This window comes from Eumetopias jubatus, unplaced genomic scaffold (genome assembly GCF_037043125.1).
Source record: "Eumetopias jubatus isolate StellerSeaLion01/CBP00866 unplaced genomic scaffold, mEumJub1_p1.0 scaffold_5, whole genome shotgun sequence".
In the NCBI taxonomy this organism is placed as follows: domain Eukaryota; kingdom Metazoa; phylum Chordata; class Mammalia; order Carnivora; family Otariidae; genus Eumetopias; species Eumetopias jubatus.
Window position 1 is genome coordinate 108623541 of NW_028274811.1, and position 25577 is coordinate 108649117.

General features: G+C 48.3%; 1 protein-coding gene across 4 annotated transcripts in view; it reads right to left on the bottom strand.

The window, feature by feature from the left end:
• GALNT10 (polypeptide N-acetylgalactosaminyltransferase 10) overlaps window positions 1-25577 on the bottom strand; it is a 223617-nt gene that overhangs the window by 22535 nt on the left and 175505 nt on the right. For all 4 annotated transcript variants that reach the window (XM_028106586.2, XM_028106585.2, XM_088023490.1 and 1 more), the window contains exons 5-7: window positions 20141-20326; window positions 16065-16248; window positions 10492-10609 (exon numbers count right to left, since the gene is read on the bottom strand). In XM_028106586.2, the coding sequence (XP_027962387.1) occupies window positions 10492-10609; window positions 16065-16248; window positions 20141-20326 (488 nt within the window). The remainder of the gene's footprint in view (window positions 1-10491; window positions 10610-16064; window positions 16249-20140; window positions 20327-25577) is intronic.

Sequence of the window (25577 nt, forward strand, 5' to 3'; positions counted from 1 at the left end):
ACAGCATCTGCCCCATCATGGTTTTTATCCTATGGCCTGATTTCTGAAACGGAGAAACTGAGGCTCAGAGACATGAAGTGGTTTTTCTGACTTGGTGGCAGACCTGCAGCTGACAGGAATGACAGGGCCAGGTGGGGCTGGCACAGGCATGGGGCACCACTGGGGGCCCAGCTGCCTGCCCCAGGTGCTCGTCTCTCCCCTAGGTAACATACTGGCAGGACACTCCAGCTGGTGGCAAAGAGAAGGGGGGGGCGCAGCCAGCAACAGCCACCCCACGTGTGGCTGGGACCCCCTCCTAGTTGGATGTGGACACACACAGACCACCGAAATGAGGTATTTGCAACCCCTCTCTGCCGTCGGCTTCCTTCCCTCCCTCCCTGTGCAGCCCCTTGCCAATCTCCACAACCATGGGGCATGTGGCTGCCTGCTCTACATGAGGAGTGTGCAACCCCCTCCACCGCCCCATCAGCTTGTTTCTTGGTGCCTTTCTCCCCTGCAGAACAGCCTTCTCACTTCTCGTGGAAGCACCATGCCACTAGACAAGTACAAATCTAATTGCAAAAGCTTGCTCCCCATTCATTTTCATTGCTGCTTTGATTTATTTTATTAGCAAACTTCTTTTGTGTGATGACAGGCTTCATTACAGTGTCTATAAAAGACAATTACTTGCTCTTATCTCCTAAACTGAGGGGAGAAGAAACAAGTGATGATGTGCATCAGGAAGACACACGGGGGCCCAGAGAGCACGTGGCAGAAGGGCCCGTCCTGTTGAGGGAGCCTCCCTCTGTCAAGGACACGACTGCCTGGGTGCCACCGAGCCTGGGCGGCCATCCAACTGCCAATGGCCGGGAGAAGGTGACAGCCAGCCACAGCTTCTGCTCTTGGAACCTCGGCTGAGGACCCCTGTGGAGTTCAAACCCTATTTAGTTGCACTTGGGGGAAATAATAATAATTACCACCAGTTCTTCTGCATTGTCTGTGTGCTCAGGAGGTACCCGGGGTTGCTGTTAGGAGCTTGGTTCTGGAGTAAGGACTGAGGTCTAATCCAGGCTCTTAAGCAAGCTTTGGGAGTCTCAAAGCCTCAGTCTTCCCCGTCTGCACAATGGGATGAATTCTTGTGTTTGCCTCCTGGGGTTGTGATGAGGCTGAAAAGAGGTAATCCCAAAGCAGAGAGGGCTGGGAGCAATGTGTACGGTGCTATGTGGGTGCACGGCAGCTGAGGGTACTTCCCCTCAGAAAAGAAGAAATGGTGTGACATCCTTGTTTTCCGAGGCTCATGTTGTTTTGAATATATTAGTTTGCTTTAAACAACAAGATGCTCTTTCATGGAGTCTTACCAGCATGAAAGGACCTCACTCATGCTAGTTTTAGATGTTGATAATGGTTACCGGATGCAGCTGGTAAAGAGTAGGAAAAAAAGTTTTACTTGATTTTTAAAAACCATTTGAATTTACTTCTAAGTTAATATTTTTTTATTCTAATTTTATTTATTTTCCCCCCGATTTAAGCATTTTTAAATTTTTATTGTTATGTTAATCACCATACATTACATCATTAGTTTTTGATGTAGCGTTCCATGATTCATTGTTTGCGTATAACACCCAGTGCTCTATGCAGAACGTGTCTAATTTTATGTAATATAGTTTTAAGCATATGTGAGTCTAAATTAAGAAATTATTTGACTAATTCAACCATTTCCTTAGGTGTTTATAGACAAGTTGGCCAAAAAAAAAAAATGGGGGATGGTTGCCTTACATTAGGGTTTTGTTTCTTAAACTAATAAATAAATTCAGTCAAGAGGCAGGGTCCCTGAGGTTTGACTCATACTTTGAATAGAGCACTCTCATAACCACCCAGTGAGGGAGGTGCTATCATACCTTCTATATGTGAGGAACCCAAGGCCTGGTGAGGCCAAGAGACCAAGTGCCTTCTCCAAGGTCCCTCTGCTCATAAATGGCAGAGCCCAGGGTGGAATCTGGGGTTGGGTCCCCCAGAACCAGGCAGCTCTGAGACCTCCAGGGAGACCACACCTTCCTGGTTTAATCTTTCTAAAGTCTGGTCCTGACCCTATTATGGTCTTCTGCCACACCCCTATCAGCACCTGTCTTGTCTGCAGAACGAACAGGCACCCCTGGCTTGTACACAAGGCTCTCCACCACCCGTTCCTCCACTCTTGGTCACTTCCGGCCCTCTCCACAACCCTGCACTCAGGTTGTGGATGCTGCTGGGAACCCGCAGCCGTCCGTTCACTTTTCTGCTCTGTGGGGCACCTTGCTTTTCTTTCCATCAATAACACAGCCCATACAAACTTTCTTAGTTTCATTCATTCATTCATTCATTCACACATTGCCTAGTCACTGGACAGCCTTGCTCTAAAACCCTGTCGAAAGAAATGGAATAGAAACTCGCTGCCAAGGGTGGACCCAATGACCCAAGGATATAGCTGGGTGAAGGTGCTGGGACGTACTGGCCAACCTGCCAAGCGGCCTCCCCGTTTGCTCTGTCCTTCTACCCCCAAGCCTGAGCACTCTCTCTGTACAAGACCCCACGTATTCAACACAGCCACAGTTTTCACCCTTGGGAACCTCAGAATGGCCTGGAAAACTGGTTAAAATACAGACTGCCGGGCCCCACCCTTAGGGTGTCTAACTCAGCAGGTCTGGGGTGGAGCCTGAGAATTTGCATTTCTAACAAGTTCTCAGACGCTTTGGATACTGCTGGTCTGGGGCCCACACTCTAAGTACCAGTACATACTGGAACAGTGACAGCCTCCCTCAGGATAATGGTACTAGTGAGTTCACACAGACAGCCCTGTGAGTTTGGGGTTATTAGTGCCCTCGTAGGTGAGAAGATACAGCTTCAGCAGAAAGGGCAAGGGAGGGGCGCCTGGGTGGCTCAGTTGGTTGGGTGACTGCCTTCGGCTTGGGTCGGGATCCTGGAGTCCCAGGATCGAGCCCCGCATCGGGGTCCCTGCTCGGCAGGGAGTCTGCTTCTCCCTCTGACCCTCCCCCCTCTCATGCTCTCTCTCTCTCAAATAAATAAATAAATAAATAATCTTAAAAAACAGAAAAAAAAGAAAGGGCAAGGGAGCCATCCAAGGTCTCACTGAGAGTTCGCCCCAAAGCTGGGCCTGGACCCAAGGTCCTCAGCCTGTGTCTCGTCAGCCCCAAAGCTCTTTCCGCTCCCGTCTTCCTGTGGCTGCAGCCCGATTCATATCGGCGGCAACAGTGCCAACACTGACAGCCACTGTTTATTGAGCACTTATTATATGCCAAGCCCCGAGCTAAGGTTTTAACATGGTTCGACTGACATTATGTTCACATCCACACTATGAAGTAAGGATTATTCTATCCCCATCTGATAGCTGTGAAGTTACGTCCAGAGAGGTTAGGTCACTTCCCCAAGGCCACACAGTGACTAGCTGATCACGCCTGCACCAGAACCCAGGGGGTTTGACTCTGTGGGCCATGTACTTAATCCCGTGATGTTGTACACGAGGCTTCTGATCAGAACAGCTACCACTTATTGACTGCCTCCTTTTTGCCTGGCTCGAGGCCAGATAAATGTTTCAGGCCATTCAGTTCTTACAGAAAAACTCTGAAGAAGTTACTCTCGCCATTTTTTAGTGATGAAAAGACTGAGGCACGGAGAGACGGGTGTGTGCTGGCCGAGAAGCCATGTATGACAGACGGCCCTTGGACCTCTGAGCCACCTTCCTGGAGGAATGTGGGAGACACAGGCTCCCGCAGACAGAGATGTTCATGGAATTTCAAAGGGCTTGCTCAGAGCGTCACAAGCAGAATGCCTTCCCTGCTCCTAGCAGGCGGCTCTTGGAAAGGCTGGGCACCTGTAGCCGGTGGGGGGGAGGTGGGGGAGGATGTTGCACGCAGCAGAGCAAGTTCCTGGAGTCCTTCCCAGCGAGGGAAGGCGCTAGCACGAGGGGACCGGCAGCGACACCGCAGCTAGTCTGAGTCAGAGGGGCTGGAAGCGGGAGGGGAGAGAGATGGGGAAAAGTGTTGGCATGCAGGTGCTTGGATGGCGGTCCCGGATAGCCTTCTGCCTCTTGGGCCGGTCTCCGGAAATCATTTCTCCCTCCCGTGCGGCACCCTAACTCCCCTCGGGGCTGGTTTGGACTTCCAGGCCCTGCCTCTAACAGTGGTCTCTCTCTAGGCGGGGCCGCCCTTTCCTCCACCTCTCCTACGGTGAGGAATGAGATGAGCATGGGGCTGTTTAGCATCAGGACATCTGGGATCTAGCCAAGGGACCCTGGCCCAGTCACCAGACCCACTAAAGGTGTCACATCGTCTGTAACCGGTGTCTGGGGGCGCTCCTACCTTCTTTCTACACTCTTCCATTTAATCCTCATGATGCTGCTGTGAGTTTTACAGGAGGAAAACCTGAGCATTTTCTTTTTTAAAATCGGCCCCAAATCTGCAGCCTGGGACAGGCTTGCGCTTTGGCAGCTGTATCAAACAAAGCGAACCCAGGCCCCCTGACACCTCCAGCCTCTACTCATATGTGCTGGGTTTCCCTCTCCAACAAGGCTGTCGCCCATCTCCTCAGGTGGCCTCCCGTTACTCCCCTGCTTACAGGAGCCTGCCCCAGGGGAGCCTCAGGCTGGCACTGTGTCTCCCTCCGAGGGCAGGGGCTGTTGCACTCAGTCCTTCCCTGGGGTCTCCTCACTGCCACTGCCTTTTCTGGAGGACTGCCTTGCGGGGGGAGTCCCTCATCCCTGAACTTGCAAATGGCCCAAACACAGCATTGGGATGTTTATGGTGAGGGCGCACTGGGAGGGCTGAAAAACCAACATTTTTTCCTTCTTAGTTAAAAAAAAAAAATCTTAATTTTTTCCCGACTATAGAAGTGATATGTACTTACGATGAACATATTCACTGTTACAGAAACACATTAGTGGAAGGGGACGGCTGCATCTGGGGCCCTCCCACCCCCGCTGCCTCGAGGGACAGGAAGCTTTCCTGGTGCTGTGGGTCAGAGCCAGGCTCAGTCTGAGTCCGACACGCAGGGCTGACATCCCCGTTGCAGCTGTGTGATTCGTGGAAGTGACTTAACCCGAGCCTCAGTATCCTCATCTACAAAAGGAGAAAATCGAGCACCTCCTTGGGTGCATCATGAAGGCTAAATGACAGTGAGTGAACAGTGCCGTGCACAGAGCCCCACACGTTTCTAGGGTGTGGGCCCAGGAAACATTAGCTGGCCTGAGGAGAGTCTCGGGGTTTTTGGTTGCTGGTTTGCCTTCATCATATTTTTAAACATTAAACACGAGATCATATTACATATATACTATTTTTCACTTCTGTTTAAACTTGATTTTGGAGGCATCTAACTTTTTCTTAATATAATATTCCATTGTTTAGATGTGTTCTAACTTATTTTTCCCCACAGGATGTACATTTGGGTCATTCTCAATCTTTCCCTGTTGTAAGTAAGGCCTCAATAAATAGCTTCTACCTAAATCTTCGCTCATCCTTGCAGCTGTCTCTCTTGGATAAACTCCTGGGTGTGGAATTTTAGGTCAAAGAAGGGCTTGCTTTGGCATGGAACAGATTTTGCCAAATTGCTATTAACAAGAGCTATCCACCTATACTGTTGCAAAGCCCACCTTTCTCATGCAAGCTCATCCACATTGTCCTGTGGAAACTTTCTCTCTCCTGGATCTCAGAGTTGGAAGATACCCTAACCTTGGCCTCCCGGGGACACTGTGCAGTCCTCCTTCTGGCTCGTCCTATTGCTACCACCTCTAATCCAAACCACCCTTGCATTAAGTCAAAGGGCTTTCCCCACAGCACCTTATTTGATTCTATCCTGTGGGATAGGAAGGAAAGTTGTAACAGCACTGTTTGGGATGTGAGGGCCAGAGAGGTCAAGCAGTTGGTCTAGGGCCCTCAGACGGATGGATGGAGAGCTGAGATGAGAAGCCAGTACCCTGCCTTCTTGCTGAGTACCCTTCCCACCACACCCAAAGATGGTGATGTTAAGTCTGGGAAGGGCAGGGCGAAGGAAGTTTTATCAGATAGGAACTGATGCCACTAAGTTATTTAAAACACCTACTATGGGCCAGACACTGGGTCTAGAGATAGCTTCTAGGGAGTTCACAGTCCAGTGGGGAAGACAGGCCACCCCTTGGGTCATGTTAACATGAGGAATCCAGAGCCAAAGCCAGGAGTGGCGTTGGGGTGGACCCTACCTAGCACAGGGAGCTCAGGTAAGGCTGAATGTGGGCTGGCCAGACTAAGGAAAGGCATTTTAAGAGAAGTGAACAGTGTGTGCTTCCAAAGATGACATGGCACATGAGCCTAGGGCTTGTGAACAGTTCCATATGGCTGCGCACACACGTCTGCGTGGACATCTGTGGTTTGCTCTGCCCCACATCCATTCTCCTTCTAGATACAGTGCCTGGAATTTCCTTTGGGGAACCAGCCCAACCCCACTTTCCTGTCTCCAGGATGGGCAAGGAAGCAGCAGGTCAGTGAGACTCAACTTGGGGACTTCTACAGGACTGATGGGGAAAGACAAACACTCTTTCCAGTTGGATGCTGAGTATTTCCACAAGAGAAAGCCTGCCCTGAGCAGGGAGCCAACCTGGGTGAAAGCAGAGTCAAGGGACTGAGAGAGATGAAGACCAGAGATGGGTTAGTCCCGGATCCAGCCAGGCCTAAAAGGTCTGCCCTGGAATTTCAACTGTGTGAGCCAACTGATTCTGATTTTTCACTTAAATCAGATTGACTAGGATTTGGGTCATCTGTAACCAAGAGGGCAGACTAATGCAATGGGGTGAGAGGACGGCGGGGTGAGGGGCGGTGGAGAGACAAGCAGGGGTCAGCTCACGGAGGCAGGTACAGGCAGGCCACGGAGTTCAAGATTTAACCAGCCACTAGAACTGGGAAGATTCTAACTGCCAACCCGGAGAACTTTGATAGTGTGACTGTGGAAACAAAATCTCTCCTGAGACAGAGAGAAAGAGAGAGGGAAAAAAAAACCCAATGACTCTTCCAGAAATTTCAGAACCTTCAGAATACCTCTTCTAGGGTTTTCCCATCAGGATAGATGGCCTACTCTGGAATTGGAGCCAAAGTATTAATTCATCAGTCCTGATGGCACATATCAATTTATCTTAATTACTGAAAATACACTCGAGCCTTTCAGACCAGTCTCTTTTCTCTGTCACCAAGAAGAAAAGGGGTCTCAGCAGAGAGGGAACATGGCCCTTTCAAAATGCTCCCCTCTGGCTGAAATGAAACACTGAAATGAAACCTTGAAGGGAGGCATCTCTAGCAGATGGATGGGCTTTCCTGTCCCCTCAGCACCGTGAGCAGGCCTTCCACGGGGGCTGGGGAGACAACGCACTGGCAGATAAGCTGTCACGGGTTCTGGGAACTCATGCTTTCCAAACCAGGAGAGAGAAAACTGAGGGAGGAAAGTCTCCCTTCCAGACCTGGGAGCCTCCTCATTACACAGACCCCTTTCCCCTTGAGAGTGAAGGACAGTAATTGGATCAAATGAAACAGGGGCCAGCCTCCTTCCCCCTCCCGGGTGAGAGACTTCCAATATGGCTTCATTACCAAGTCTTTTGTAAACAAACTGTGTGGAGAAAAATGCCATTTGTTCTGCTGTAATTGCCTGATGCACATCATTAGATGGGTCTTTGAAACACACAGAATGAAATCATTTTGGGTTTAGGAATTCCTTTGTGCAAAGCCTTCTCCATTCACTATTCTCTAGAGAGGGTGTCTCTGAAAGGGGAATTCTTGACTATGGAGGCTGGTTTCTGGCCAGTGACACACCAACCCATATTTATTCGGTGCCTCCTCCATGTCAGGCAATCCTTTAGGTACCTGGAATACAGCGGTGAGTGAAACACACAGACATTCCTGCCCTCCTGAAGTTTCCATTCTGGTGAGCACTCAGAACACAGGTGTGCCCATTTCTGGGTACACACTTGGTAGAAAACTCTGTAAATCAAGTTTGTTTGACTGCTGGATTGACGAAGTGTGAGGTTACAACTCTTTTGATCCCGTGCGTGTGATTTCACTGTACCCATAAGGATGTGACATTTGGAAAACGAGATTGCATGGGCTAGGGATATGAAATAAATGACATGTGTGCCATCACTTGCCACACCTGCACCCATGGTAGACATCACTAATCAATCACCACTTTTTCTCATTAGCTTGGATGCAGCTTCAGAATGCATAGCAACACAGCGCCGGGTAGCCCCTATCCCTGAGCAGATCAGAGTTGGCTGCGAGAGGAAACCTATTTGCTATTTCTCACTTAGACTGTCATTAATTCACTTCACTGAGAGGCTGTACAATATCCCAGTAAATTAAGAATAACCCCAGGAAGGTGCAAAAACCGAAGAAAGGGGGAAAGACTGCAGCCAACTTCTCAGGCTCATTTTCCTCTCACGTGTCTTCTTTCCCTCTCCTGTCCCTATAGAAGCCTAGGAAACGTTGGCAGGTCAGAGTGCGGGCTCTGCAGTCAGGCACACCTGGGGCCAGGTCCTGGTTCCATTACTCCACCTGTGTGGGGCCTTGGTCTGAGCCCCACTGGCCTCCCTGTGAAATGGGTATAATGATGACATCACTCTGCTAGGGATGCTGGGAGGATTAAACAAGCCAACATGTGTGAAGGGCTTGGCACAGTGTCCCATCAGCTCCGAGCAGGGCTGAAATCCAGCTGCTGCACCTCAGAGGGGACACAGACTTGTCTGCAGCTGGTGTCTGCTCTGACTGGTTGGTGCCTGGGCCCTCATCGCCCTTAAATACTTCGAATATCACTCCTGGACATGAGGGTTAGTTCAGGGGCCAGTCCCTTTATGGGAGACAGCTTCAGAACTCTGGAGGTAAAACAGACACAGATGGCCCTTCAAACCAAAATAGTGTTGTGGCAGAATGCCAGGTTGTTGTTTTCTTGCTGATCAAGTATTTATGTTCCCTGGTTCTGAATGGCTCAACCAGTGGTGCACACGGGGACAACAATGATGTTGAGAATGAAAACAAACTTTGGGATGTTGTTAAGGAGCACCCAACCAGCATGGTCGCATTTAATCCTCTGCATGACCCGTGAGGATTCAAGTATCATTAAGCCCATTTCGTGGAAGCAGAAACCGAGGCTCGGTGAGGTGAGCCTTCCTTATCCAAGATCACGTAGCTGGTCAGAAGTGGCAGCAGCACCAAAGTCTCAATCACTGTGTGAGACAATGGTCTCTTGCATAAAAAGTTGGTGCTCAGTTTGGGGGGCGGCGCATCAGGGTTGTGTATTCCCAGCAATGTGCCACTGGCCATCCCTCGTGGGCGGGGTTATGCCCTACCACGGGCCCTGGGGATGTCAGAAGCAGGCCCTGGCCCACCTCCCCTCAGAGGAACCAAGCCTCTCTTCTTCACCTGACTCAAAATGGAATCCCACAACTGAAGGGGAGAAAGTGGCCCCAGAAGTTTGGGTGGCTAACTAGTAACCAACATTTCCCTACTACCATTGTCGAAGCTTCTATAGCACATGGGTTAGTGTAAATATTTATTCACTGGATCTTTTTTTTTTAAAGATTTTTTTGTTTATTTATTTTAGAGCGAGTGCATGTGCCTGCCCCATGCAAGGGAGCAGGGGGAGGAGCAGAAGGGGAGGGGGTGAGGGGAGGGAGGGGGAAAGAATCTCAAGCCGACTCCCTGCTGAGCACAGAGCCAGATGCGGGGCTCGATCGCTGGACACTGAGGTCATGACCTGAGCTGAAACCAACGGCCGGATGCTTAACCAACTGAGCCACCCAGGCGCCCCTTCACTGGATCTTTAATAAATTTTACCAATTATTAATTGCTGATTGTGTGCCCAGGTTGCATGTTAAGCACTTCTATTACCTCATTCAAACTTCACAAGAGCTTGTAAGGTAGGTAGTATCATTGCTATCTTATCTCAGACAAGGAAAGAAAGCCAATCAAACTTGCCCCAAATCACCAAGCTCCTGAAAAGCGGAGTTGGGATTTGAACCCACACTTTTCTGAGTCCACAACTTGAGTTCCTGACCACTGGTCTCTATGGCAAACTCCAGCAGTGGTAGATACAAAAAGGAAAACTGGAGAGGGGTGGCCAGGAAGCACTCAGGCTACCTCGGAATCTGGGAGGCCGGGGGCCAGCCCCGGAGCATAGCATTCCCCTAGGCCTGTGTACCCTCCTCGTCCTGGTTTCTCTTCCCTGCTGCTGGTCTGCTGCACGTCTCATTGGGAGACACGGCACCATCTTGACTGGAAGTGAGACCTGTCTTATTCTAACTCGGCCATCCTAAGAAGCGGATGATGTAAGAGCTGTGGTTAAGGCTTTCGCAGCCTGAGGAGACACCCCACGTCCACTATCATGCACCACGAGGAGTGGCCCACGGCCCCTGACTTCTCTACCTGAGCAACAGGAGCTGCAGAACCCTCAGGACAGGTGCCAAGGGGGTGTGGCAAGGAGAAGGGGGCTTCCAAAAAGCTGGCTCACCTTGAATGAGATTTCATACTGCTCCCCTCCCCAGATCTCCAGGCCTGGGTCGTACCCGCCCAGCTCCCAGAACCATTTCCGATCCACAGCGAACAGTCCACCAGCCATCACGGGAGACCTGTCAGGGGAGAAGAGTGCAGTGTGAAGACCAAACGCCCCGGCTGCGTGCTCTGGGTGTCAGCCGACATTGTTGTTCCCCCGGGGATGGTGCTGCACGATGCCCCGTGAGCACAGCCCACATGTCTAGCGGGGACTCCGAGGCCCTTCCAAGGGAGGGGGCTGTCTTCTATCTTGGCCATAACCTTCCTTCTTAAATGCTACATTTTAACCAAACCGATCCAAAGCTCCTTTCAACCGTTACTTGTGAGAGGAAATCACAGGAACGTGTGTGCCTTGCAGCTGCGTTGGCCAGGCCTCTCTGGTCCTCCCACGGGTTACATGCTCTGAATCAGGTCCCTTCGAGCCTGTCTGGGCTGTGGAATCTCTTAGAGAGAAGACAAAACACAGCTTGCTGGGCCCTACCCCAGATCTATGAAGCAGTCCCTGGGGGATGGAGCCTAGGAATGTGTGTTTTCAAACAGGTTCCTTGGATGATTCTCAGTCAGCCCAGCATTGGACATCTGTTCTGCTGAGAGTTTGCAGAAGAAGACACAGCCTCTGTTCTTTCTGTTAAACTGGGATACGATTCACTGCACACATTCACTGTCTCATTGCTCTAGTCACTGAGTACCAGCTGAGCCGTAGATGCTGGGAGACTGTGGAGGTAAATCAGAGTTGGCCTGGGATTTCAGGGGAAGCTAGTGTGCGAGGGCAGCCACCTCAGGACAGAAGGGTCCAGAAGACAGGCAACAAGGGCCTCTGGCAGGTGCAGGCAGCGCTATAGGAACACGAAAGGAGGGAGTATCTGCCTCCAGGTTTTGGAGGCGAGGAGGGAGGCTGGGGCAAGAGTCCAGGAAGGGTGCTCGGGGGGTGGCCTTCGAGGTAGGTTTGGACAAGTGGGAAATGAGGGGAGAGGAAGGAACCCCGCAGAGGAAAACCCCAGGAGCAAGAGCACAGAGATGGTGAAGCGGGGGCACCATGGGCAACAAGACGTCAGCATGGCGTTGTGCCAAGCCCAAGGGGATGCCATGCAGCAGCCTGCCTGCATCCCCACGGTGCCTCACACAGGCCTGGCACCCAGAGGGGCCACCAGTATTTGCTGAGGGAAGATCTCTCAGAGTGGCCGTGTCCTTATCCGGCTCCACTGGAAAACTCCAAACCCTCAGACCAAATAACATTCCAGCAGCAAACTTCATGCCACCTCCCGGCCTTGGGAACTGCAAGCTCATGGAAACTGGGCTGATTTAAAAAGAACGTAGCTAACCCACATGCCTCCTAAGCTTCCTGGAGCAGATGAGCCTTGAAAGCATAGGAGGGACTCCTTTAAAAGAAGATCCCCTTGAATATTCACTGAGGGCTCAAATGTGGCAGGTGCTTGCCTGAACTAATTTTTTAATAAGATGACTACTCCTTGCGTTGACCTCATGAGATGGGCCTCATCCTTATCACCCCACTGATGCATGTAGAAACCAGAGCACAGAGAGGTAACTTGCTCAAGGCTTCACAGCTACTTAAAGCAGGTTTTGAATCTCTAATCTTTGCCAGAGCTCACACCCCTCAGGGCCACAGAACAATTCCTCCTGTCAGGAAGGAGCAATCAAGAGGCAGGTGATGCGTGAACAGGACAGGGGATCAGGGATGGGGAAGCCATCCCTCCAGCTTCCTCTCTCCTTTACCTTTGGTGTGATCCAAGACAAAGTGTTTAACCATTTAACCCTGTGTCACCCGGTACCGCAGCCATGGGCCACATGCGGCTACTGAACACCTGGAATGTGACTACTCTGAATTGAGATGTGTCGGAAGTGTAAGATACACCCTGGAACCCCAAGACTTAGTGTGGAAAAAAAGAATGGAAAAGGCCTCATTAATAATTTCAGGGGCACCTGTCTGGCTCAGTCGGTGGGTCATGCAACTCTTGACCTTGGGGTTGAGAGTTTGAGCCCTATGTTGGTGTGAGATGACTTAAAAAGAAAATCTTAAAAAAAATAATTTCAAAGTGTTGGTTACATGTTAAAATGAGACTATTTTAGGTATGCTGGGTTACACAGAGTATTTTACAAAAATGAATCTTAGCTGCTTCTCTTTACCTTTTTTTATGTGGCCGCTAGGAAATTTAAAAGCACTTATGTAGCTTGTATTATATTTCTACTGGACAGTCTGATTTAACACCTCTGAGCTGGTCTCCCCATCTACAGGATGAACGTATAGCTGTGTTTCCTAGCTCACACTGCTGTTATATTTCTGAGAGTACCCAGTAGTATGAAAAATAAGGTGTCTCGTATCAACTTTCCTTTGTCTCCTGAAGGTTGTGGGGTTTGGGTTTTTTGGCTGGAGCCGCAAATACCCTGCTTGGAGAGGCCAGGGAGTGTTTCTGCACCCATGCTTCATGGGAAATCAAACCCAAGACTCTGCACACGGACATCAGCCTGGGTGGAAGCCAGAGGCAAGGGCTGCGGAGCTGCTGTGGAACTGGGAGGATATTAGCCTTAAGCATTTTGGATGCTCGAGGCTTGCCTCCAGAGGGAAGCCTCTCCTCCGGCCCAGTCTATTTTCTGCTGTGTTCCGCAATAATAACAACAACTATTCGGAGTGTCTAGCGTCTACCACTCACTTCACTGACATCATCTTCAGCTCTTACAAAGCTCCATTCCTAGCCCCCTTTTCGGATGGAGAAATCTGAAATCCAGAAATGCTACACACCCTGCTCAAGGACATACACTGAGTAAGTGGATGATCTGCAGTTCCAGTGGGGGGGGGGGTTGCCACCAAAGCCCGTGCCCTTCAAACATCATTCTGCTGCCCTGTGCCTGCAGACTGCCCGCTTGCTGGCACCGTGAAGTGCGCAGAAAATAACCAGGATTTTTCTAGTGGCCTCTCCCCTGGGTTTTGTCCAAGTACAGTGCAGAAAAGATACTTCTGGAAAGAAGATCAGAGGATACAACAGATGGAGAGTCCCTCAGGAAGCATCTAGGCCAGTGGCTCTCAACCATGGCCACACATCGGCATCTCCTGGGAGCTTTAAAGAACACGAATACCTGGATCCCAGCCCCAGTTACACTCTGGTGTAACTGGTCTCCCGGGTGGCCTGGTGGGTTTGTTTGTTTGTTTTGACAGACTCCCCAGGTGATGCCAGTGTGCAGGGTTGAGAACCACTGCTCTAGGGCAGGCCCGACCCCTTCCAGGTGAGACAAGGGAGAGAGACCCCAGAGGAAACCAGCGGGGCCTCTGCCACTAAGCAGCTGCGACCCCTGGACTTACCCTTTCCTCATCCTGCAATGAGAAGATGATGTACGAGACCCATCCTTTTGCACATTTCAAATGTAGGGCCCACAAGTCTGCTTACAGTACTGGTTCAAACCAAAAGGGGTACTGGTTACCCTGAAAAGTCTGCTCTCTGGAGTAATCCATTCTGACCTCAGCTGCTGCTACATGTCTTCTTAGGCAAGTCTCACGTCCTCTCTGAGCCTCAGGGTCTGCATCAGGCAGAGGTGGAGAACTGTACCCACCCCTGGGGCGCCCTGGTGAGGACCGTGTGTGGCCAAGTAATGTCCCCTGTGACTGCTCTACCAGCTCAGGTCAGATGTTAGGGACTCGTCTTAGTAGTAGTACTCTCGAGAACTCAGGGTGACTGTGGATTGCCTCGGGTGTGTGAGGGCTGCCGACTGCATGATGTGGGCTTGCGTTCCAACAGTAGTGCTTGACTGTGCTTAGGACACTGGAGGACAGGAGAAGAACCCAAACGTCTGACCTGCTCAAGAGGCACGGGGCTCCTCCCATGCTCTCAGCTCACACTGCTCCATTGCCCAGCCACCTTTTACTTCCCCAAACAAGCTTGTCTCTTCCTCCCTCTGAGCCTTTCCTTGGGCCCACAGCAATAGTGCCTCCCCTCAGGAACTCTGGTGTTCCCTGTGCCCATGAAGATGGCCGAGCTGCTGACAGACCCCTTTCTCAGATGGGGAGCATGAGGTGCAGGGAAGCTGGGGTTCACTGGGGTTAAACTGCTTAGGCAGGTGTGGTGGACAGGGTAATGGCCCCCCAAAGAAGCCAATGCCTAATTCCTGGAACCTGGGAATAGGCCATCTTACATAGCAAAGGGACTCTGTACATAAAATTAAGTGAAGGATCTGAGATGGGGAGATTGTCCAGGTGGTCCCATGCAATCACAGGGGTCCTTGTACGTGAAAGGAGGAGGCAGGAGGGTCAGAGTGAGAGAAGGGGGTATGATGATGAAAGACAGATAGGGGAGGGAGAAGGAGGGGGCAGGGGGAAAGGGAGCGAGCGGGAGGGAAGGGGGGAAGGCAAGGGGGAAAGAGAGGGAGACTTGGAGATGTTATGCTGCTGGCTTTGAAGGTGGAGGAAGGAGCCATGACCCAAAGAATGTGGGCAGCCTCTAGAAACTAGAGAGTGCAAGCAAACAGATTCCTCCCTCGAGCCTCCAAAGGGGACACAGCCCTGCCGATATGGTGACTTTAGCTCAGTAAGACTCCTTTTCAGACATCTGACTTCCAGAACTTTAAGAGAATAAATATGTGTTGTTTTAATAAGCTAGTAAATTTGTGCAAACTTATAATTAGGAGACTAATACAGCAGGAAGCTGGGTGTCGGCTTTGTACCCAAGGGTCTTTCCAGACCTCCAGCAGGGGAGCCAAAGTGGCCCACAGGACAGCACAGGATGGGCGCCAGATGGGCCCTGGCTCTAATCCTGGCCTGGACACTAACTCACTGTATAAGTCAGCCACCTCCCTGCTCCTTCCCCTGCCAAGTCCTGGGGCCTCAGTCTCCCCATCTGCAAGGGGTTGGAGTCCATTACCTGTAGGTCCCCCTGGCTTTCACATTCTAGGATGTTATGGGTCCAGTCCACACCTCCCCAAACTTCTACCATGGGACAAGCTGCTACTTCCCTAATATCTCCCTAATCTTTCCGAGAGGGTGTTAACTGAATGATGGGAAAACTGGCTCCAGAGGCAGACAGACCTGCGTGTGCATCTGGCCTTCACCCCTTCCGAGTTGTGTGACCTAGAAAAGCTGCCTCACCCCACGGGACTTGGTGTCCCCACTTGGAAAATATGGATAATTCTGACTACATATGGCTGTGGGGGGTTAAAGAGGATCTGCGTGCGATGTGCCCAGCACTGTGCCTGGCATTTAGCAAGGGTGCGGCATGTGGTGGCGGGGCTGGTGCTGCTGGTGGTGACCGCGACTGTGCACCAGGCTTGAGGGACAGAGCCACTGTGCTCACGGCCCTGTGGGCAGTCCGGCCAACCAAAGACATGGACAAAGAAGAGATGGCCAGCCGGGAGGTCCCTGAGCCGAGGCTCTGTGACAAGCTGGGAGGGGCTGTACTTCTGGTTGGGGATGTCGGCCCTGGTCCCCTTGCATTGCACTCCTGGGGGCGGGGGTGATCCTGAGTTGGGTATGTTGGGGAGGGGTCCCCGGGTCAGCCACTGGGATCAGCCTGGGTCGCTTGTACTTACTCAAATGGGTCGCTGGGGTCAGCTTTCTGCAGTTCTGGAGGAATCGGGATCCGCTTATAGTACATCTCCCAGTCAAAGGCGCCCCGCATGGCATCCCCCGCCTGTGTTTCATACCGAAAGTCATCGTGGTCAATCACGTCAATCATCGGGCACACGATGGTCTTGCGGTTCCGAGCAATGCGGTCTGAAGAAGCCAAGAGATGCCCATTAGGGAGGCAGGATGGGGGAGCAGCTAAGTGCACCACCCTGCTCTGCAGCTTACTCACATTTTTAACGTGTGCCCTGAGTGAATTCTCTGAACACTCGAGTTTTACAATCCCAAGAAGAAGGGAGAGCGTGGGCTTTAAGAAAGATGGGCCAGGGCTCCCATCCCAGCCCTGCTACCTGTGAACTACATAAACCATGTCTCTGAGCCCCAGTGTTCTCCTTCGTGAAAGGGGAGAAGAGGCTCTGTGTCCCAGGTTATGAGTACCGGATACCGTGAGGTTGGAGGTGCTGAGCACAGTTGCCTGTAATGGTCAGCACTATTGTGGAAAGAGGCTCATTGCCTCCTGGGAGGGCTCCTGTCCTGGCCTGTCAGGCTCCACATTCCAGGTCCGAACCTTGACTTGTGGCCCAAAGTAGCCAGGCATCCCGGCACTTGCTGCTGACAGCTCCTCAAAACTTCCTAGCTGTAGTCAGTGGCCGGATAGCCCTCCCTGCTGCGAGTTCAGCTCACTTCTCCCAGCAGCAGTAACTACTGAAGAGGGGTAGACTGTCCCATGAGTCCCTCACGACGGGACGTGTGCAAGCGAGCAGGGCCTGGCAGACCTCTACCGTGCAGGAATGCTATAGGCTAGGTGATTCAAGATGGCAAATGGGGTCCCTAACCAGATGGCTTTTTATGGTCCCCTTTAAGCCAGGGAGGAGCTGATTCTATAAAATTCACTCTGCCCAACCTACCAGCCAGAATTTTAAGCTTTGGTTGGCTCTGTTCTTCAATGTTCCTTCCACGAAGAAGCTGTGACTGTAGCTTGGGGGGTGTCAGTGATTGGGGAAGATGATCTACCATAAGGGGCAAGTGGGCTGTGCCTGTCTGCTTGGGCCAGCAGTCAAGTTCAAGGCTTGGAAAGTGGAACATGGTAGGGCCAGTGGAGGCTGGCAGCTGCCTAGGGCTCAGACTTCAACAAACAGAGTTTTCTTCCGGGAGAGAAAGCAGCAATTTTGCCTTTTTCTAAGCTGCAGGACATGATCCATAGGTGGGTCATGAAATTGATTGAGTGTGTGTTTGTGTGTGTGTGTGTGTTTGTATAATGAACCAAAAAAGAATGCTGAACGTCAGGGTGCATTCCAAGTGATAAGAAAAAGTACTTCTTCAGGAAATGTGTTTCAGTCCTACTGCATGGGTGTGTGTGTTTGTGTACTGGATTGAGATGTCCAATGTATTTCTGTGGCACATGGTCAAAACAGTTTGAGAAATGCTGCTTTCGGCAGTGTGTCCTCTGGCCGCCAGTGCCAATGCACCCACAGTGTCTTTACAAACCCACCAGGGCTGCCCCTGGCCCAGCTGCACGGAATCAGAATCTCTGGGGGTGGAGCTTGGATCTGCCTGGTGACCGGGCTCCCTCGGGATGCTTAATAAAGTCGAAGAAACTTCTCCAAGGGAAGATCTAGAGAAGCGCTTCCCTTCCCAATTATTCAGGGCCATGCAGGGTATTTCACTTCTACGGAGGCTCTGGGCCCAGGACACAGAGCTCTGCTGGAGGCTGGCTGATTGTGGGAGGTTGGAAGTTAAGGGGTAGCATCAGACGGACAGCATTCTGGGGTGCTGTACTCACTGGGGGACAGAATGCCCAGGTCCAGACCCTGGTGTTGTCACCTACGAGCAGTGGAACCTTGACAAAGGTTATCTGATGCCTCTGGACTTTGGTTTCTGTGCCGACAAAATGGAGGAAGACAACACCAGTCTCATGGGGTCCCTGTGAAGACCGAGTGGGACAGCGGGGCCAAGATGCTCAGCCCAGCCTCTCGCACATCCGCACATCCCATCAGCAAATGCCGACATGGTCTGTGACCAGGCTCGCTGAAAGAAGCTCAGAAGCTGAGCATCTTCCTCGTTTTCTTGGTGCTTTAGTTTTCTCATTTGTTGTATGTGGATAATAATGCCTGGCCTGTCTGCTTTACCCCATAACCATCAAATTCCAATGTGGCTGTGTCGTAAAAAGCTAAGGGACTAGCAGAGCCATGATGATGATGATGATGATGATGATGATGATGATGATGGGAGAAATGAGGATCAACATTTGCTTTCCTTTGCGGGGGGATGCATCCTTCTCGGGGTCAGGAATGCCTCATCGCCACAGAAGGTGGAGTGAGCTGTGCAAGGAGGCATTACTGGTTTCGAGACAAAAGCCCTGATGTGCGCTGTCAGCTGCTCGTATGAACAGGGACAGACTTTTACATCTACACCACCCGTTCACATTTCTATCCGAAAAATAAAAAATACAAAGAGGGAACATGTTTCTTCCATGTATCCTGCAGATTATGAAAATTACCCTCATATATTTCCATAGAAACAGAGTTAAGGGCTATTTAGGCTCCCAGCTCAGCTTCATGCCCCACCACTTCGTTCTCTTTATGAGTCACTGGATGACCCCAAAAATGGGTTGTTCCTTCAGCACCATAAATTAGGTGATTTATGGTGAGGCTTTTTTCTTTCTCTTTTCCTTTTTCTCTTTCAGTAATGAGAGGCAGATGCAGAGACCTCTTGGCTTAATTAAATAAACAGTTTACCAGAAAATCTGTATTATATCCTTTTCCTAACCCAGTGGGATCCTGGACCCTTGGGGTCAGAAGCATATAATCTAATACTGAGGTTCCATGCCGATATGTGTCAGAAAACAGATTTGCTGGATTATCCCATTAAACTGTGTGGGTTTTGCTTTCTGTTCTCACCTCTGTTTGGTGGCCTAACCAGTGCTCCTCAAAGTGTGGTTCCTGGACCAACAGCACTGGCACCACCTGGGAGATGGTTAGAAATGCAGCTTCTCAGGCCCTACCCCTAGATCTCCTCAATCAGAAACTCTGGGGTGGGGTCCAGCACTCTGTGTTTTAATGAGTCTTCCAGGTGATTCTGATGCAGGCCCAAGTTGGCCCTAAACTTCAGTCCCCTTTGCTCCCCAGCTTTCTGTTTATGGAGAGCATACCCACCCATGTGTGAGGAGTTCATTTTCTCTCTAGATTGACAACTCTTCTCCGATCTGCTTCTGTCCCTGTCCCTCACCTGATTCCTGGTCTCAATGGGCCATTTCCTCGATGTTCACCTGTTAGCACCAGCTCCGTGCATTCAATGAATCTGAGCTCAGCAGAACTCAGACCTCCTTCCTTAGCCAGCTATGAGGCACCTCACTGCCCAGAATTGAATCCTCATGCCTCCCTTCTGTCTGCAAGGCTATGGTGGATGGCTGCTGGATCGTGTTGCCCTGTCCACAGCCCTTTCCTGATAGCTGTCAGAAACTCTCCAGAGAGGAAAGGAGTTTCGGGAAGGCAGTGTGGTGTTGTGAGAGTGACAGAATTTGGGGCCAGATAGATGGTGACTTTGACACTTACGACCCAAGGGAACAATATTGAGTCACTCAGTGAAACTCAATTTCTTCTACCAGAAGATGGGGACACTTTTGACCTGGCATGGTTTTATGAGGGCTGGAGATAACCCTTACAAGTTTCCTGGCTCAGGAGCAGTGCAGCGAATGTTAACTATTCTAAGTTGCTAGGATAATGTCCCTCCACAGGTTGGCTCCTACCAGTAGACAGCCTTGGCTTGCTTTCCAATAAAACTTGAAGTAATCTGGGGGAAGCAATCATGTAAGTAGATATTAGTGTGCTGTAGGACTTTGGGTAAGTCACTTCCCCTCTTGGCTTCCTTCTCTGTAAAATGAGGGGATAGGGCTTGAGTGGATTTTTAAGGTTTCTTTGAGCATTCCTGAGTCCCCCGTGGCACGTGGTACTGGCTGGCTGCATCTTAAGCAGTCAAGGAACCCGTGTGGATGATCCCTGCAGAAGACTGGGGCCTACCTAGCCTTGGGAAGGTCCCTTACCGAGCAAGGGGGGGAGCCAGTTGACATTGGCTTCACAGTGCGAGTCTAAGAATGTGATGACATCCCCAGTTGCTGCTGAGGCCCCCAGCATCCGGGTCCTTATCAGCCCCTCCCGTTTCTTGGTTCGAAGAATCCTCACACTGGGGAAAAGGGCCATGTAGTCTTCGAGTGGCTTCTTCAGGTGCTCTGTGAGAGAGACAGAAGAGGACAGATGGACAGATGGGTAAGAACATCTGCTTACTAACCATTCTTGTCACCCCTCCCTTGCGTGTGCACTGTACTTTATAGTTGAGACACAGCTTTCCTGTAGGATGCCTCATTGGACCTTTCAGGTGGGATCACCACCTGCATGCCCTAAATGGGAAAACTGAAGCTCAAAGTCGTGCAGGAATCGTGCCAGGCCTGGAACACACGAGAGCGTCTGTATGAGAGTGTGGGCAGCTGTGGTTAAGGCTTGGCTGAGACCTATTCCCTCTTTTCCTGGAAACAATACTCTGATTTTGCTTTGTGGAACCGGCCCTCCCCCTTCTTAGGTGGGGCTCACCGCGTCCCCCGGAACCGAGGGACAGGGGCCCATGGCATGGGCCCAACCAATCCGGGCATGCTTCCGTTTCCTTGCCTACAGTGATTGGTTCAGGAATGGCCATGTGACTCCAGTAGCTTCAAATAATGAATCCTGAGGTTTTTTTTTTTTTTTAGAACTATTGAAAAACGAGACAAAATGAGACCCTTTTGTTTTACCAGACTTGGTAAGTCGGTTGGCCATAAATCTGGAGGTGCTGGTGACATCTTTGGCCAATGAGGTGATGAGAGGTGGGAAGGGGGGTTTCTGCTGGACCTGAAGTAACGTGTAAAAAGAGTCGAGATGGAAATGATCCTGATGGCATTTTGATTCTCCAGATCCCCTTGTGCCTGAGGCAGACAGACTCCCAGATGTTCTTACTACACATGAAACAAATGCCTCTTTTTGCTTATTCTAATGTGGGCTGGGTCTTTTGCCCTGTGCCTGGTAAAGTTGTTCTGAATAGATTTCGAAGATAATCTCTTTTTACTAAAAGTCCCAACCTTAACACTGGTGTCTCTTGGTTTTAATCAGGGTTACGGCCCTTTATGAAAACTCTAGTATGGAAAACAAAAAACAAAAAACCTCTCTAGTATGGCTACAAAAACCCCCTAAAGTTTGTATCACGCTTAATGATGAAATACTAAATGCTCTTATCCCATGATCAGGATAAAGACTGTACACTCTCTCACCACTTCCATTCAACACTGTACTAGAATTCCTAGCCAATGCAACTAGCAAGACAAAGAAATAAAAGGCATAAAGATTGGGAAGAAAAAGGAAACACTATCTTTAATTGTAGATGAAAGGATTGTTTACATAGAAAAGTCCTAGGAAATCTACAAAGAAATTAGAACTAATAGGTCCACTTAGCAAAATATCAGGATACAGGTCAACTCTTAAAAATTAATTGTGTTTCTATGTACTGGCAGATAAAAAAGCAAATGGAAAATGCAATTAAAAATGGTAAAAACACCATTTGCAATTTAACAAAAAGAAGTAAAAAGTGTATGCTTTGGAAACTGCAAAACACTGTTGGAAGATATTAAAGACTAAAATAAATGGAGATAGTCCATGGTCATGGATTGGATGACTTAACATTGTTAAGATGGCAATACCTCCTATATTGATCTAAAGATTCAGTGAACTCAAAATCACAGTTGAACTCTTTGCAAAAACGGACAATTGACAAGCTGATCCTAAAATTTATGGAAGAGATCAAGGGATCCAGGATGGCCAAAGCAATCTTTTGATTACTTATACATGAATGTTCAAAGCAACACTATTCACAACAGCCAACTGGTGGAAAGAACCCAAGCTTCCATCACCTCATGAATGGATAAACAACTATGAAATATATCCATATAGTGGAATATTACTCAACCGTAAAAAGGAATGAAGTACTGATACAGGGTACAACGCAGACGGACCTCAAAGCATAACACCAAGTAACGGATGCCAGACACAAAAGGTCACATATTATATCATTCCAGTTGTATGAAATTCCAGAATAGATAAATCCACAGAGACACCAAGCAGATTAGTGATTACCAGAGACTGCGGTAGAGGGACAAATGGGGAGTGACTACCTAATGGGTATGGGGTTTCCTTTTGATCAAACATATTGGAACTAGGTGATGGTTGCACAACACAGTGAATGTACTAAATGCTAATACTTTTCATCCTTTAACATGGTTAATTTTATGTTATGTGAATTTTACCTCAATTAAAAAGAATGGGTAAAAGATTTGAATAGTCACTTCTCCAAAGATGATATACAAACAGCCAAAAATCACATGAAAGGAAGTTCAATGTCCTTAGTCATCAGGAAAATGAAATTCAAAACTACAACGAGATCCTACTTCACATCCATTAGGATAGCGCTAGTGAAAATGTCAGATGCTGCTGACAAGGATGCTGAGAACAAGAATCCTCATACACTGCTGCTGGGGACGTAAAATGGGGCAGCCACTTTGGAAAACAGTCTAGTCTGGCAGCTCCTCAAGCAGTTAAGCACAGTAACCATTTTACCCAGCAATTCTACTCCAAGAGAAATGAAAACACATGCCCACCCAAAACTTGTACACTGATGTTCACAGAAGCTATATTCAAAACAGCCCCAAAGTGAAAACTAGCCAAACATCTATCAATTGATGAATGGACAAACAAACGTAGGATATCCATACAATGGAATACTATTCAGCAATAGAAAAGGAAAGAGCTATTGCAACAATACAGATGAACCTTAAAAAAATAGTATGCTGGGTTAAAGCAGTCAGACACATAAGCCTAGGTATTATATGATTCTATTTATATGAAATTTCTAGAAAGGCAAAATTATAGGGACAGAAAGAAAGTCATCAGTTGTCTGGGGCTGGGTTGGGAGTGGGGACTGATTGCAAACAGACACAAGGGAGCTTTTTGGAGTGATGGAAATATTTAAAACTGGATTATGGTGATAGTTTCACAACCGTGTAAGTTCACCTAAGAATACGCTGAATTGCAGACTTAAAATGGGTGATTTTTACATAATGTAAATTATATCTGAATAAGGCTGTTAAATAAAAAAAAAATTGTATTTCTATGTACTGGCAAAGAACAATTGGAAAGTACAATAAAAATACCCTTCATAAAACAGCTTCATATAGTTAAATACCCAAATAAATGGAGAGATAAATCATATGTGTAGATTGGAAGACTCCATAATGTTAAGAGTTGATTCTCTTCAAATTTGTCTATAGATTCAATGCAATCCCAATAAAATCACAGCAGGTTTTGAAATTGACAACTTGCAAAGAACCTAGAATAGTGAAAGCAATCTTGAAAAAGAACAAAGCTGAAGGACTCACACTGATTTCAAAACTTAATATAAAGTCAAAATAATCAAAACAGTGTAGTACTGGCAAGGAATAAACAAAAGCATCAATAGAAGAGAATAGAGAGGCCAGAAGTGTACCTCCTACATATATGTCGTTGACTGATTTTTGACAAGGCCACCAAGGCAAATTCAATGAGAATATAAAAGAATTTTCAAAAACGTGAAACAAAACAGATGAGCAAAGGAAAAAAGAAAGAGAAAGACAAACCAAGAAACAGACTTAACTGTAGAGAACAAACTGCTGGTTACCAGAGGGAAGGTGGGCAGGGGGACGGGTGAAATAGGTGATGGGGATGAAGAGTCCACTTATGATGAGCGCTGAGTCATGTACAGAGTTGTTAATCACTATATTGTACACCTGGAACTCATATAACACTGTATGTTAACTATACTGGAGGGGAATAAAAAACTTAAAAAAAAAAAAAAACATGTGCTAGCATAACTGGATAAACACATGAAAAAAGACAAACCTCAACCCCTACCCTCATACCATGCACAAAATTTAATTTGAGATGGATTGCAGATTTAAATATAAAGGCTAAAGCTATAATGCTTCTTGAAGAAAACATAGGAGAATATCATTGTGAACTTGGGGTAGGGAAAGATTTCTTAGGACATAAAAAGCACTAACCCATAAAAGAAAAAACTAAGAAATTGGGCTTGATTAAGAACTTGATCTTCAAAAGACATCAGCAACAAAATGACAAGGCAGGCAACAGACTGGGAGAAAATATTCACAATACACCTATCTGACAAAGGACTTGTATCCAGAATACGTAATGAATTCTGACAAAGTCAATCACAAAAAGATGACAAATGTGAAACTGGGTGAAAAACTCTGAAACATTTTCACTAAAATACATTTCACAAAAGAACTGATAAACAAATGGCCAATAAGCGTATGAAAAGGCATGACCCAAATTAAAAGCTTGAGATGCCATTCACTATACATTCCCCAGCATGACAAAGAGGAAACACAGAAACAATATCAGGTACTGGAGAAGAGGTGAGCACCTGGAACTCACTCCTTGCTGGAAGAAATGTAAAATGTACAACTACTTTGAAGAGCTGTTTGATTGCTTCTTATAAAGGTAAATGGACAAGTGTCCTATATCCGGCAATTCTACTCATAGTTATTTACCCCAGAGAAACAAAAACATACACCAATGAAAGAATGAGAGTGTTTCACAATAGTTCTATTCATAGTAGTACCAACTAGAAACAACCTAAATGTCACCAACAGGGGAAGGGATAAACAAATCGAGGTAGGGTCATACAATAGATTCTCTACTCAGCAATAAAGGGAGCAAACTTTTGATATATCCAACCACATGGATGAATTTCAGAATTATTATGTTGAACCAAAGAAGCCAGACACAAAAAGTTAACTTCGTGTATGATTCATTTGAAGTTCACCAATAGCCAAAATAATCTTCAAGGATGGAATTAAGAACAGTATTTGCCCTTGGGGTGTGGGGACTGGCTAGAAGGAGCATGGGGGAACTCTCTGGGGTGAGACAATTTCTGTATCTTGACTGGGGTGTTGGCTTCCCAGGTGTATACACCTGTGAAACCTCATGGAATTGTATACTTAACATAGCTGTGCATTTTTTCACTGTTTGCAATTTTTATCTCAATTAAAAAAAATACTGGTCTATCAAACTCAACACCCAGAAAAACAAATAATCCAGTTAAGCAAGGGGCTGAAGCCATGAATAGACATATTTCCAAAGAAGACATAGAGATGGCCAACAGACACATGAAAAGGTGCTCAACATCAGTCATCATCAGGGAAATACAAATCAAAACCACAATAAGCTACCACATCACACCTGTCAGAATGGCTAGAATTAGCAACACAAGAAACAAGAGGTGTTGCTGAGGATGTGGAGAAAGGGAAACCCTCTTGCACTGCTGGTGGGAATGCAAATTGGTACAGCCACTCTGGAAAACAGTATGGAGGTTCCTCATAAAGTTAAAAATAGAACTACCCTATA